This window comes from Cheilinus undulatus, linkage group 15, assembly GCF_018320785.1.
Source record: "Cheilinus undulatus linkage group 15, ASM1832078v1, whole genome shotgun sequence".
NCBI lineage: Eukaryota > Metazoa > Chordata > Actinopteri > Labriformes > Labridae > Cheilinus > Cheilinus undulatus.
The window spans coordinates 46,974,180-46,989,743 of record NC_054879.1 but is presented as its reverse complement, the minus strand read 5'-3'; the positions used below and the strand labels follow the sequence as shown (position 1 = coordinate 46,989,743).

The window sequence follows — 15,564 nt, the reverse complement described above, 5'->3', positions numbered from 1 at the left end:
CTGTTGTATTAAAGGGAATGATAATTTTTTTATATATATATATTTCTCATATTGAATAACAAAAACACAAAAATTAAGAAAATAATTTTTTTTTTTTTTAACTGTTATGAATGCAACTTAGACAACCCCAATTAATGGAGTTGCGGTCACCGCATCCAAACGTGACAATTTAACCATGAGCTGAGCAATAAACCAGAGGCGAATAAATGGCAGCTGTGTGTACCTGGCATGAAGTTAGGACCTCGACCACGGCATCCTTCCTCTGTTACCCCACGAGCCGCCAGCCCTGTCTGCTTGGTTTCATTCAGGTTTTGTTGTGTTGTGGTGGAGAGATGATGGGAACGGTGGTGCAGGTTTAAAACCGTGCAGGCCAAGTTCATGCAGCATGGTGCGGCTGAACTACACAACTTCTCATGTTTGTCCATCAGATGTAAGAGTGAAATAGTTCTTTACGGCGTCTCTATCATGGTTCTGCAGCTGCTGCGAATCCCTGCTGCTCTCTGTACAGGTGTCCCCAATTTCACAATCAACCGGTTTTCAAACACACAGACCAGAAGTGACGTCTCCCAACACCGACCTGTGTCGCTGGACCTGTAGACTTTATTTCCCAGGCTTTACCCGACAATATATTTACACACAGCTGCTGCATCTCTGTTTAATACCAGCTCATAGTTTCAGGGGAAAAGAAAAGTGAGAAAGAGAAAAGACCCCAAACCTATCCGTAACGTTGCACCATTCTAAAAATATAGCACTAGAAAGATTGCATGATATGTAAAGCATAAAATATCTGCTGCAAGAAAAGTTCTAAACTGGTATTTTGACACAAATTTCAGGCTAAAGAAATATTGCACCTTCTGCGATTTGAAAATTGCAGCAGGCCATATTGCGATTTAATCTAATTTGCGGTTAATTGCCCAGCCCTAATTATTATTACACAGTAAATCTATAGTATTTCCTGCAGCGTTGCACATGTCACTTCTCCTTTGCTACTGACCAACTGACATTTAATTCCCTTCCGATCTCTTCCCAGCTGTTTTGTAGCATCTGTTTATCCCGGTGTCCAGTCAAAGTAACATCATAGAGATGTTTAAAGTTTCTAACCAACTTCTCAGTGCTATTTCTTCTTCATGTCTCACTAGAGCTACATAACAGGTAGTGACAGCAACACTGCCCCCACGGTTTCCGGTGGTACTGCTCTGTTTGGCCCGTATCCGTAAGCTTTATGGAAATGTGCAGAAATACGGACGAAATGAACAAGGAGCCAAACAAAAGTAATTTTTGAAGATAAACTGAAATGAACTGAAAGAAAAGTACTATAACAAGACTTTACATGCAATAACTTTGTTCACAGTGTTCTACGCAGCCTATTATATTTTTACAGATCAGAAAACGGTGCAGAAAAAGCACATGGACTGTAAAAACCACCCCCTCAAATTACCGACATGCACGGGATCAATAGCCTATTACCTGTGGACCTATGTGCGCTGAAATATGGTCAGTGATTCTGTGCCTCTCCACTCCTCCTCCAGACTCTAGGACCTTGAAGAGTGGAGAAGCACAGAATCCACGTTGATGAAGTCCAGTGTGAAGTTTCCACAGTCAGTGATCATTTGGGCTGCCATGGCATCTGCTGGTGTTGGTCCACTGTGTTTTCTGAAGTCCACAGTCAACGCAGCCATCTACCAGGACATTTTAGAGAGCTTCATGCTTCCTTCTGCTGACAAGCTTTATGGAGATGCTGATTTCATTTTCCAGCAGGACTTGGCACCTGCCCAGACTGCCAAAGGAACCAAAAGCTGCTTCAATGACCATGGTGTTACTGTGCTTGATTCTGACCTGAACCCCATAGAGAATCTATGGGGTATTGTCAAGAGGAAGATGAGAGACACCAGACCCAAAAATGCAGATGACCTGAAGGCTGCTATTAAAGCAACCTGGGCTTCCATTACACCTGAGCAGTGCCACAGGCTGATCACCTCCACACAGTAATTCATGCAAAAGGAGGCCCAACCGAGTACTGAGTGCATAAAAATGAACTTTTCAGAAGCAAAGTAAGTGAAGGAAGTGAAAGGAATTTCGGCCATGTATGGTCTGCGGTTATGCAATCCTGCATCAACTGTACAGATGAAAACGTATAGTTCCCACGACATAAAGAGGGACAGGAAGATGTCTAAGGACATCTGCAGGCCAAAACATCAAAAATATATTAACGTAAAATGTTTAAAGAGCAGACATAAATGATTGAGAATGTGATTGCTTAAGTTTTTTTCAGTCTGAATCTTTGTAGTTGGGGGTCCACCAAATGAGTAATTTCTTCTCAGGGGAGGCTCACTCTCCCACACTTTAAAAACCCCTAAACTAAAATAATACTATACACTGCAATGATGCAAAGCAAATCAATGTGATGCACTCTGATCTGGAGTCAGGTTTGGGGGCCCAACCAAGCCGCAACCTCCGGTCTTAAAAAATGAAGCCAATGCGGAAGTGCAAAAAAATTGCTATACCCCGACTGTCTACTTAAGGCTGGCTGCAGGAACACCGGAAGGACACATGTTAAACAGCCGGTTTTGACACTAGAAATAAACTGGTTTACAGCCTGGTTCAAAACACCAAACGTGTCTCATTAGCTAGTGTCTTATTGTGCTCCCACTGTACGGGGGGTGAATTTTTTTGTACCATGATCGTTTGGATTATATTTAGGATGAAAGCTGATTGGCCCGTCTCATTTGATTGACAGATAGCCTGGCAGGCAGAGGCTCCGTTTCTGTCAACCGGAATGCTAGCTAGCAGGCTGACAGGAAGTCGCGGTTAGTGGGCGGGCCGTTAGGTTGATCCAAAGTTCAGTCGAGACCGCGATTTCAATATGGAAGCGTCCACGGATTGGCCTCAAAAGCCATTTGAGTCCACCTATTGTAAGCAGCCGACTGACGTCACACGGGGTTTGTTCAATTCTTTCTACAGTCTATGGGCCCAACTCAGGAGGGGGCCCTGGGGTGGCCGCCCCCCTGCCCCCACGCTAGCTCCACTTCTGCCGAAGAGCTAATAACTGACAACGGCCCACAGTTCACCTCCCAGCTGTTTCGAGACTTTGTGTCTAAGTACGACATCCGACACACTTGGGGTCGGGACCCTTTTGGGGGTTGTGAGACACTGAGAGGGGGTCACCAGATGCCTTTAAAAAAACTACAAATATTTTTTAAATAACACTGTTGCCACTTTACACCAATTTTACTTAGTGTTAACCCTTTTTCATAACTTTTGAACACCAATTTTGCCAATTTTTGGCCACTTAATTTTTGTCTTTCTTAAACCCTTTCCATCACTTTTGTCTGCCTGTTTTTGCCACTTTGAAACCAATTCTTGCCACTTTCTGCCTGTTTTTGCCTCTGTTGACCCAAAAGCCTCTGTCAATCACCTTTTACGTCCCTTTTTGCCCATTTTACCACAGTTAGCCCATGTTTGCCAGTTTATACCAATTTTTCATCCCATTCCCCTAATTTATCCAATTTTTGCCATTCAAAGCCATTTCAGACACTTTTTAACCCCCCTTTACCACTTTTTTTTCCTGTTTGTAACTTATTCTCGGTAATTATTTGCCACTTTCCAATTTCACCACGTTTTCTACCATCTCTTCCCATTATTAACCAATTGTAGCCATCTTATGCCATTTTGATTATGTTCTTAACAAAAGTTATTTTCATTTAGAGAAGGACAAATGAATAAATTAAAGATATTTGTTTCTTTAACAAGAGTGGTTATTATTCAGGTCAAATATAAAATATGGTTGTCACAGCTTAACTTCACAATGGACCATGGTTTTGCTGACCTCTGGGTCCCAGAAACCTCCCCCTTTACCCCCCCCCCTTATGGCCAGCCTTGTCTGCACATGACTATCTGATGGTGCAGTGGGGGTCCCCGGTCTCTGACACCTTTATTTTGGGGGTCGTGGGCTGAAAAGGTTGAGAACCACTGGGCTATACGATGAATTTCAATGGCCTTTAGGACTCTGTTTAACTGTTTGAGTCCAGCGTAAGCCACGTAGGTGTGTGTGGTGAAGCTGCTGAAATTAGCATGGATTGTGTCTGCTAAAGTTCACATGCGGTCTTGTCAAACTGTTATAAAAAGCTGCTATTCCCTGAGATGAGCTCTCGTTGTTTCCCTTTTGTACAATAAGTTCAATAATTACAATAGTTACAATAATTTCATGATTCAGTCGGCAACAAAATCAAATGATGAGATAACTCACTGTAATCATGGATGAGGCACTCCCGCCGTGCGCGCGCAGTGGGCTACACTAGTATGCATCTTCTCAGTAACGTTGCTGCGGTCAGATCACCCGGATACAGCGGTGCTATTTTCTGATTGGCTGATGTGCGGTATGTTGTTTTTTTTTTGTTTGGCTGAACTCCCGTTGAGCTCTACGATGCCCAGAGCGTCTTGCTACACGCTCCACTGCGTGTATAGCGGTGTAACTATAGGGTGTAACTTGGTGGACGTCACACTATAAATTTTCATGCGTGAGAAATGCCAGGTGTGGCGGGCGAGAGTGTGAAAAGGTTAAAATGCGTGTCACACTCTGAATGCGTGGGACTTGAGAGAAAGTGTAGATAAGTTAACACACTTCACAACCAAGTCCTCTTTTTGTTTTATACTGATTTTATACAGTTTATTGATCTATATTTTATTGTTCTTATTCTTACTTTAGTGTCCTCTTATTCTGTTTTATTTATTTACCGTCACTTTGTTTCCAGATTCTAGACTAACCTCCAGTGTTTCCTTATTCTGAACTTTAAGATAGCGTTTCCTCAGTGTGCACGTTCCTATGTGTAAGAATCCATTATATATGACACATCTGCCAAGGTATGGACTACAGCAGTGGTTCTCAACCTTGGGGTCGGGACCCCCTTGGGGGGTCGCAAGACACTAAGAGGGGGTCACCAGATGCCTTAAAAAAATATATATATATATACATATATATATATATATATGTATATGTATATATTTTTTTTGATTACACGGTTGGCATTTTACACCAATTTTACCAAATGTTGACCCTTTTTCATCACTATTTGACACCAATTTTGCCAATTTTAGCAAATTTTAACCTTTTTAAATTGTTTTAACAAAAGTTATTTTCATTTAAAGAGGGCAAAATGATAAAAAAATATAAGATATTTGTTTCTTTAATAAGAGTGGTTATTATTCAGGTCAAATAGAAAATATGGAGTTGGCTGGACCCCTGAAAATCCCAGAGAATGGGCCCTCCACAATCGTGATTTAATACCAGTACTGACTCATTTTAACCCCTTTTTGCCTCTTTAACCCAATGTTAGCTATTCTTTAACCAAACCACTTTTCCTGCATGTTTTAAACACTTTGTGCCACTTTTATCCATTTTTGCCACTTTTTCATTACATTTTTTAACAAGAGTTGCAACTTTTAACCAATTATTGCCACTTTTCACCCATTTTTTGCTACTCTTTAACCCCCTTTTGCAACTTTCCTGTCAATTATTTCCCTTGTGTGCCACTCTTGAACCGCTTTTGACTAATTTGCCAGGATATTTTTGCCACTTTTAACCAATTTTTGATAGTTTTTGCCCCTTTTTGCTTCCTTATGCAAATTTTTGCCATTCTTTAACCCATTTCAACTACTTTTACGGCATATTTTATCCCCTTTGAGCCACTCTTTTATGCATTTTTGCCACTTTCTTATCTTTTTGCCACTTTTTAATCCATTTTCATTGTTTGTTTGTTTTTTTTTTTTTTTACTATTTTTGTAATTTGTAACCAATTTATAAAACTTTTTCCCCATTTTTCCCTCTTTAACCAATTTATGCCACATTTGAACCTCTTTTCATCACTTTATCTGGTCATTTTTGCAGCACTTGTGCCAACCTTAACCCTTATTTAAAATATCTACTAATTATGACAGTAAATTTGAGTAAAAACAGATCAAATGTTAAATCAATCTCAAACTATTTCAATATTCATTGTGGGATGGATTTAACAGCTGCAGACATTTAAAGCCAAAGGATACTTTTAAAACCACAACATCTTTTCTGAATTAAATGATCTTTCGGGGGCCAGACAGGAAGTTCTGGGGGGCCTGATATGGCCCCCGGGCCGCCAGTTGATGATCAGTGATCTATACTGTTGAGCTGGTGGCAATTTTATTGGGACTCCAGTGAACTGAAGCAAACAACAATACAATAATAGTGTCAGACAGCCTATCAGCCCTCATGACTGTTAAAACTGGAAAATCTAGTAGACCTGATATTATTAATGAAATAAACTATAATTTATACAGTTTAGAAAACAGTGGTTTAAGCATCAGTTTTATTTGGGTTCCTGCACATGTTGGTACTGAAGGGAATGAGCATACATATACTTGCAAAACAGGCTTTAAAAATACAAAAGGTTGATTTACAAATCACTCTTAGTAAATCAGAAGCAAAATCATTCAACAACAATCGCACTCTACAAACATGGCAGGAATATTGGGACATCAATGACACAGGATGACACCTGTACAGTATACAACAACAGGTCAAAGATGGCAGGAAAACGTTCTCTACTCGAAGGGAAGAAGCCATAATCACACAACTCAGAATAGGACACACAGGATTAAACAGCACGCTCCATATTATAGGCAAACACCCCACAGGACTTTGCTCTCACTGCAATAAACCAGAAACAGTACAGCACTGCATTATGGATTGCAGCCAATATTCACAGGAAAGACAAAAACTTAGGGATTCACTTAAGCCAGTGGTTCTCAACCTTTTCAGCCCGCGACCCCCAAAATAAAGGTGCCAGAGACCGGGGAGAGTTAGGGTTGAAGGTGGTTGAACAGCCAGGAACATTCGAGAATAGTCATGTGCAGATAAGGCTGGCCATAAGGGGGATAAAGGGGGAGGTTTCTGGGACCCAGCCAAACTAGTGGCCCATGGAGGTCAGCAAAACCATGGTCCATTGTGAAGTTAAGCTGTGACAACCATATTTTCTATTTGACCTGAATAATAACCACTCTTATTTAAGAAACAAATATCTGGATTTATTCATTTTTCCTTCTTTAAATGAAAATAACTTTTGTTAAGAACATAATCAAAATGGCTTGAAATGGCTACAATTGGTTAATAATGGGAAAAAAATGGTAGAAAATGTGGTGAAATTGGAAAGTGGCAAAAAATAACCAAAAATTAGTGACAAACAGGACAAAAAAGTGGTAAAGGGGACTCAAAATGGCAAAAATTGGATAAATTAGGGGGAATGGGATGAAAAATTGGTATAAACTGGCAAACATGGGCTAACTGTAGTAAAATGGGCAAAAAGGGATGTAAAAGCTGATTGACAGAGGCAATGATGGGTCAACAGAGGCAAAAACAGGCAGAAAGTGGCAAGAATTGGTTTCAAAGTGGCAAAAACAGGCAGACAAAAGTGATGGAAAGGGTTTAAGACAAAAATTAAGTGGCCAAAAATGTGCAAAAATTGGCAAAATTGGTGTTCAAAAGTTATGAAAAAGGGTTAACACTAAGTAAAATTGGTGTAAAGTGGCAACAGTGTTATTTAAAAAATATTTGTAGTTTTTAAAGGCATCTGGTGACCCCCTCTCAGTGTCTCGCGACCCCCCCAAGGTTGAGAACCACTGAGTTAAGCAACAGAATGTTAGCTTTACATTAAAATGTATACTTGGAGAGAAAATTATAACAAACATATAAACCGATACTCGTATTTCTTAAAGAAACAAATCTTACTAACAGAATTTAAGGTCAGCTGCCTAATGCAGACCCACACTCCAGTTCAGCAGGTGGCGGTATTGCACTTATCAGCTGGTTTGCCGACAGCCAAAAAACACCAAAGAAGAATAAGATTTCCTAGATGACGGTACTTCCGCTTATAACCCGCAATCTCTTGCATTATGAGAAAACCGTGGAAATGTCTGTTCAAAACTTACCTGGAGCTCAAAATGTCACTCTGTTAATAGTGTGATGTATTCGATAACTTGTCGATAAAGTTGTTATTAATTTAAAAAAGAGAAAAGCGCGGAAAACAGGAGAAAGCAACAGGAAGGACTGAACGCTACTGACCATGGAGCCAAAGCGGACTTCAGGTCTGTGTCAGGCGTGTGAGTACTTTTACGAGATGGATGAGTTGGAAGATGAAGATGAAGATGAGCTGGAAGGAGAAGAGTCATTTGAGGAGGAAAGTTTTTCCTTCGACTGGAGCTGTGGGAGTGAAACCAGCGAGGAAGACGAGCAGCCCCACAGTGCCTCTCTACCAAGGTAAGATTCTGAAATCCGCATGTCCTCTCTGATGTTATCATAGAAATGCATGAGTGAAACTTTGTTTTTCCCCTGTTAATATAGACATGTGGAGCCTGTGGCCAGCTTAGAGCCAGCTTTGGGGCGGTTTAGGGCCTAAATTCCTGATATTTTTGAATGCATATCGTGGTATTTATTTCTGTGGTGATATTTTTCAACACAGTAAATTGATAACAGAACATGATTTGGTGTATTAAGCTCTTCATATTCTTGTATGCATGTTGTAACATGGGCGTAGCACAGGGGGGAAAAGGGCACTGATTCCCTGGGCACACAGGAGGGAGGGGCCCTTGAGATGCCTGTATGGAAGCCCATTTGGGTCAAATAAAAAAGAAGAAAATGTGAAAGTACAGCATTTCTTGAAAAAAAAAATTGTAAGTCATAATTATGAAATAAAAGGTCATAATTATAAGATCCAAAAAACGAAGTTAAAATTATGACATAAAAAAGTTATAATTGACTAAATCACTTTTTATCTCATAATTTTGACTTTGTATATGCCTTTGTCCATATGCCTTCAATGAAAAGTGTGTTTTCTTAATAATTAGTGTCATTATTTTATCAAAAGTGACTAAATGAATCGGCACACTGAGATTTGTATCAAATAGAGTAAAATACAATTCTGGGGGGGGGGGCAGTGTGGTCCAGCACTACAAAATAATGCAAGTAAATTTAATTTAGCCATAGTAAAAAAAAATGCTCATAAATTGAGAAATTATGGTTAAAAAATACACCAAATGCACATATATCTGCAAAAATGATGCAACATTTGTTGCTTCGCGAGCTGGCTAAGGGGAGCCCTGCGTAATATTCTTTCTAGGGGCCCTAAATCTCTAGCTACGCCCCTGTGTTGTAATACTAAAATTGTTTTTCTGTGACTACAGTGCTGATCAGCCAGGATCAAAGCGTTCCAGGAGATGCTCAGCAGGGGAAAATGAGTGCTTCATAGGAGAGGACTCACCTTTTCATCAAGACTCAAGGTAAATAGTCACAGGAGTGATGAAGCTGAGAACTTCCAGGAAAATCACCGCCATATCTGGTCTTCTTATACCGAAAGTCACTTGAACTGAATGTCTTCTTCTTTGTTTTCTTCGTGCATCGCTGCCATGTTAGTAGAGGCATGTCCTATGCATAAGGAAATACAAGTAAATAAAAAAAAATATGTTAGTTCTCAGGTTAAGAAGCACAGTGATTATATAACATTAATTTTAATGAATCGTTATATGATCCAAATTCACTGCAGCGTATCACTGAGCGCACACATAATATGCGACAGGAGATTGGTTGGCTGGCCGGACGCCGACGTTGCCACCATGTTGCCAGAGGCAAGTCGCTACGTCATTCAATACAGTAGACAAGGATTCTGCACGTTTTTGGAATAAAAAGCTCAAACGACGAGATTGCATGGATTTTAATGAATCATTTATAATAAATGATCAATGTTAAAATAACAACTGATAAAACATAAAAGCAGAATCCGCTTTCTTGTATTTTCTCAGTTAGATGAAAAAATGTACTCCAGGATTTAAAATAAAATAATTTTATATATAATACACTTTCATATATGTATAGATATTTTTTATTTCGAACTTATATATATCTGATAGTTGAGCTTTTTATTCCAAAAACTTGCACAGTCCTTGTCTACTGTATTGAATGATGTAGCGACTTGCTTCAACATGGCGGCGACATCGGCGTCTGGCCGGCCAGCCCATCTCCCGTCACATGTTATGTCTGTGCCCAGTGATACATGAATTTGGATCATAAATCAATTTATCAAAATTAATGTTATGTTATTGCTGTTCTTGTTAGTCTGAAAACTCACATATTTTTTCGTCTACTTGTATATCCTTATGTGGCTGATTTGCCTATATTAATATGGTTGCGATGCACGAAGAAAACAGCGAAGAAGATGAGATATGGCGGCGCACAATTGTCACAAAAAGAAAAAATGTTTTTTGGTATTACAGTAACGACCAATCAGATGATGAGAGCCCAGCACCAAAGCCACAGAGAGGGAGAGAGAGAGGACGTGGGCCAATAAGAGGCCAGTCTTCTCGCCCCAGATCTCCACTGCTGACTGACAGTTGGAAAACTGGAGATGAACTCGACACCGCTCCGCCACTGTTGAGTTTCAAGCCACTGAGGACCCAGGGCGTGCATGTATTGACTGTCTTTCCTCTCCATGATTTTTTTTAATGTTGATACTTTATATTTTTACCTATTATTTTTCAAATATATTTATACACAATATTTATTACTTATATGATTATTATTATTACAGGTGGAACCCACAGTGAAGCACTCCCCCCTCAGCCTGTTTCAGCTGTTTTTCCCTCCAGCAGTGGTCAAAGAAATCTGCCACAACACAAACAAATATGCTGCAAAAAGCACAGCTCACAAAAGCTACATTTGGCAAGATGTTGATGAAGAGGAGTTTTATAAGTATTTGGGCCTGGTGCTGTTCACCTCACTGGTGAAGCTAACAAGCATACAGGACTATTGGAGGCGGAACGATGTCACGTCTCACCCTTTCCCAGGATCGATCATGACTCGGTCCCGTTTTCAGACACTGACGTGGAACCTTCACTTGAGCGATGTGGAGAAGGACCGGGAGAATGACAGGAAGAAGGGTGAGTCCGAGCATGACCAGCTGTTCCGCCTACGACCACTCTACGACCACGTACGTGCTGCCTGTAAAGCTTCATACCACCCAAGGAGGGAGCTGGCCATTGATGAACGGATGGTTGTAAAAAAGGAAAAATCAGGCTTCACACAGTACAAACCGAACAAATGGGGGATAAAACTCTTCGTGTTGGCAGACTGCAGCAATGGTTATACTGTGGACTTCACTGTGTATGTTGGGAAGGCATCTGACCCCAGTGCTCATGGGCTAAGCTACGATGCGGTGATGAACCTGGTGCAACCAGGCTTTCTTGGCACTGGATATCACATCTATATGGACAGCTTCTACACCAGCCCAAAGTTGTTCACTGACCTGGCAGCCTTGAAGTTTGGGGCCTGCGGCACCTACCGGGAGAACCGGAGAGGGTGTCCTCCTAGCCGGGGAGTCATCGCCAGGAAGTCCCCTCGTGGTACAATGCGGTGGATCAGGCAGGACTCCATGGTCTTTGTGAAGTGGAAGGACACAAAGGAGGTGTCTGTGTGTTCCACCATCCACCCTGCAAACACTGGTGACACAGTGAGGAGGTGGGTGAGGAAGGGGGATGGAGTGTTGAAGGTGGACGTCCCTTGCCCTACTCCAATCATGGATTATAACAGGTACATGGGTGGAGTTGATCGATCTGATCAAGTCATCCAGTACTATTTAGTGCACAGAAGAACAAGCCGGTGGTACCGCACCGTCTTCTTGCACCTCCTTGACATTGCAACAACTAATGCATACATAATGCATTTGGAGCTCGCGGCCTTCGGTGACCAGCAGAGTTTGTCCCGCAAAGACTTCATGGGGGAGCTGGTGAAACAACTGTGTGGAGTTGAAAAAGCAGGTGTTCCTGTAAAGAGACAAACCAGCCATGTTCCGGCTGCATGTGCCACCGAGTTCAGCAGCTCCAACAGGGCCACGGTGGGGCGCAGGCGGTGCCAGCTGTGTGCACGGATAGGGGTGCGCAACACCACTCCCTGGAAGTGTCAGGCGTGTGACATTCCCCTCTGTCTGATGCTGGACAGGAACTGTTTTGCAGAGTGGCATGTATAGGCCAGCATGAAGCTGTGTCCTCTTATTGTTTGTAATTTAGTTCTCCATGTTTCCTGTTGTCAGAATAAACTACTAAGAATGTTTGATTTCTGTTTATGTTGTAAGAGCACTTTAAAACAAAATATCATTCAGATTGAATGATTTTAGATTTTCTCAGTTTTGAGTATATAGTTGGTTAAAACTGTAACATTTTAATTAAATAACATTTGAATGTGTTACCCTCTTTGTCTGTCCTGGAGAGGAATGTTTTTTAAGTGGCATGCATCGACTGAATTTGAGAAACTGTTGTTGAATGGCATGCCTTGACATAAAAATCTGCCTGGAAATGTAATGAGTTATTTATGGTTTTTATACACTTATATTTCTTCAAGGTGACGATGTCAGGATAAATTTTTTAACAATTTAAAGCTTTAAAAATGTTTGATCCATGTGTATGCGTTTGTAAGTAAAAAATGTAATCTGATGTGAACAATTTTGAGAACCTTTTTGCACAGGTGTGTTTATGTAGTTATTGAAAATGAAAAAAAAAACATTTCAGGCACGCAGATGGTCGAGTGGTTTACAGCGGGCACCACACATGTGGGCAGCCAGGTTCGAATCCGGCTTGTGGCCCCTTGCCGCATGTCTCTCCCCTCTCTCATCCCTGTTTCTGAGTCTATCTTCTGTCCTTCTCAATCTAAAAATGGCATGAAAAAGGCCCAAGAATGAAAAAAAAAAAAAAAAAAAATTTTATATATATATATATATATATATATATATATATATAATCAGATTGCTTAGGTTGTGCTGAAAACAAGAATACAAGCCATTATATTGCACATTCTTATAGACTCTGTATACACGTTTTAACAGTACTGAAAAAAGCAGCCTAAATACTTTGTGTTCCAAGTGTATGCAACCATTTTTGCCACTCTTTAACCGCTTTTCACTTATTTCTGACAATTTTTGCTACTTTTATCCCATTTTGCCAGTTTCCACATTTTTGTTTTATTTTGAAATGATTTAATATTTTTACTCTTTAAGTTGATTTATTTCCTTCTACTTTATTCTCTGACACCCTGATGGGTTTAAATGTTGGAAATGCTAGAATACCACAGCATACATAAAGTTCACTTTTTTGTTGTTTTGAAAGGAGTGATTATCATTCAGGACAAATAAAAAACAGGTTATCATAGATTAACTTCACTAGATTTTCTTGTCCTTGATGGGCCCCAGAAGGCTTTTTCTCTCTAAACAACCTGAATATTTTGTTCTTGCCCATAATTGAAAATCATATTTTATTGTACAACTCCTAGTATCTACTCAGGACTCAGTGCTTAAAGCAGTGTACTTTTTCCACCTCTGCCATTTATTCATATCAGATTAACTATTGTTTAGTGGTGGAATATAATTATCTTTATATATAGTCTCTTTCTATATATGTTTCTTATCATTATTAAGAGCACATCCCAAAAACTTGGATTTTAGTTGTCCATTTAAATGCCACCTGCCACATTAATGAAGGCAAATTAATATTTAGATTGAAAATTAAAATGAAAATATAATTTTGGTTTTAAATATTGCACATGATAGTTTGTAATTTTTAAATAACGCCGATAAAAGGTCACCAGTGGGTGTCATTTCTTTGGATAAACAGAGTCTACCATACATACATTAGAGCACGGGTATCAAACTCAAGGCCCGGGGGCCAAAACTGGCCTTTGCTGCAGTTTTACCCAGCCTGCAGGATCACATCATATGTTTATTAGAACTGGTCCGCAGGTCTGAGGTCTGCAGATTTCCTCCAGAATAGAAATAAGATTTCAAGCTTGAAGATTTGAAATATTCTTTGTTAAGTCCTAGAAATTTGAAAAAGTAAAGTGTAAAAATAATGAGAAAGAAAAGTAATTTAATATTTTCAATTTGCACCTCAAAATTCTGACTTAAACTTAGGGTTTTGACTTTTTATCTCATAGCGTGAACTTTTAGATGCCAATTTTAAATTTCAAGTCATATTTTGAAATTTCAAGATCATGATTTCAAATTTAATCTCCCCGCCCCTCTCAGGAAATGGATGTGGCTTAATGCAGTGGTTCTGAACCTTTTCAGCCCGTTACCCCCAAAATAAAGGTACTAGAGACCGGGGACCCCCGCTGTACCTGAAGGTGGTTGAACACAGCCATGAACATCCTAGAACAGTCATGTGGAGACAAGGCCGACCACTGGGGGGAAATGGGAGAGCAGTCAGGGACCCAGCCAGACTGAGGACCAGCAAAATCATGGTCAGTTGTAAAGTAAAGCTGTGGTATTTGCTTATCAAAGAAACAAATATCTTTTAAATTCATTTGTGTAAGTAGCCCTCTTAAAAATGTAAATCTCTTTGTTAAAAACAGAATTAAAATACGTAAAAAAAATAGCTAAAATGGATTAATGGCAACAAAAAAAAAAAAAAGTGGGAAAAGTGGTGAAATTGGATTTTAATAGTAGCAGAAATGGGTTAGAAGTGCCAAAAGTTGGTTCAAGTAGCAAAAACAGTCATATTAAACAGTCATAAAAGGGGATTAACATGTGGCTGAAATGGCGTTAAAGTGCCAAAGATATGTGGAAATTCAGTGAAATGGGATGAAAAATTGATACACACTGGCAAAAAAGGGTTAGCTGAGGCAGAAATTAGAAGAGATGGGTGAAACTGGCAAAAAATAGGCATATCAAATTGGGAAATGTGGCGGAAAAATAGGTAAATAAGGTTAATAGTGGCAATAATAGGACAACAGAGCCAAAAATAGGCAGAGAGTTGCAAGATCTGGTTTAGAAGGGGCAAAAACAGGCAGAAAAAAAGTGGTGGAAAGAGTCGAAAAACTGGGAAGAAATGGGTCCCGACCCCAAAGTTGAGAGCCCCTGGCTTAATGGATGTGGCTCTCTCTTTTTCATGGTTTTGAAACATAATTGTGTAAACTTAGATGTTTTATGTGACTGAAATTTGACCTGGGGGTTTATCACACAGTGGCCTGTCATACAGCACACCTAAATGTTATTTATTTTTATCTTACAGGGTCTTTAAGCTTCGTATGGAGCAACACTTAAGGAAGTTCAAGTTTTTCTTTGACTGCAAAGAAAAGATTTGTTGCTGCCATTGCTATGCGACTGTTGATTCTGGCTATGTTTTATGTGTGAATGCATCCTCTCAATGCTTAAATCTGTAAATACTGTGTACCATGGGGTGCCGAGGTTCATTACCAATCTTTGCATTCTGTGTGATGGACTCGGGTGGCCCTCATTATCAAAGCATAGGCCAAATCAGTGGAGCGTCGTGGCTCACTGGTCTGCCTTGAATCAAGTCTTAGTGTGCCGTGGGAATATGTACAGTCATACCTAATCACTCCAACTGCACAGTACCTTAAGTTCAGTCAGGACCACTTAGTTAAGAAACACACATGATGTGTGGTTATGAAGTTTTCTTTATTAGCAGTTATGACACTGATAAAAATCGGTAGAATAAGATTTTCTCATATTTCTGTTCTAACTGGCCCATCAGTCTGAGGTC

General features: G+C 40.0%; 2 protein-coding genes across 4 annotated transcripts in view; one reads left to right on the top strand and one right to left on the bottom strand.

Annotated features, from left to right (window-relative positions):
- The window catches only part of LOC121522462 (transient receptor potential cation channel subfamily M member 2-like), a 59,363-nt gene extending 54,992 nt beyond the window's left edge, over positions 1-4,371 (bottom strand). For 2 of the 3 annotated variants that reach the window (XM_041806885.1, XM_041806888.1), the window contains exon 1: positions 4,247-4,371. Coding sequence is in view for 1 of the 3 variants with exons in the window: in XM_041806889.1 (XP_041662823.1) it covers positions 4,247-4,255 (9 nt within the window). In the remaining 2 variants the exon portion in view is untranslated. The remainder of the gene's footprint in view (positions 1-4,246) is intronic. The other variant, XM_041806889.1, reaches the window with a different exon arrangement.
- Positions 4,372-7,891: 3,520 nt separating this feature from the next.
- Positions 7,892-12,495, top strand: LOC121522327 (piggyBac transposable element-derived protein 4-like). Its single transcript, XM_041806555.1, has 4 exons — positions 7,892-8,284; positions 9,208-9,303; positions 10,294-10,486; positions 10,608-12,495. Exons 1-4 carry the CDS (start codon positions 8,091-8,093, stop codon positions 12,039-12,041), a joined length of 1,917 nt encoding a protein of 638 aa, XP_041662489.1. The 5' UTR covers positions 7,892-8,090; the 3' UTR covers positions 12,042-12,495.
- Positions 12,496-15,564: the final 3,069 nt, after the last annotated feature.

What these genes read in the sequence shown, in the direction of transcription:
- LOC121522327 (XM_041806555.1), top strand. Translation starts at nt 8,091, where the DNA reads ATGGAGCCAAAGCGGACTTCAGGTCTGTGTCAGGCGTGTGAGTACTTT. An exon ending in CACAGTGCCTCTCTACCAAG is followed by an intron (nt 8,285 to 9,207) that starts GTAAGATTCTGA and finishes CTGTGACTACAG; the next exon opens with TGCTGATCAGCCAGGATCAA. An exon ending in TGAGGACCCAGGGCGTGCAT is followed by an intron (nt 10,487 to 10,607) that starts GTATTGACTGTC and finishes TTATTATTACAG; the next exon opens with GTGGAACCCACAGTGAAGCA.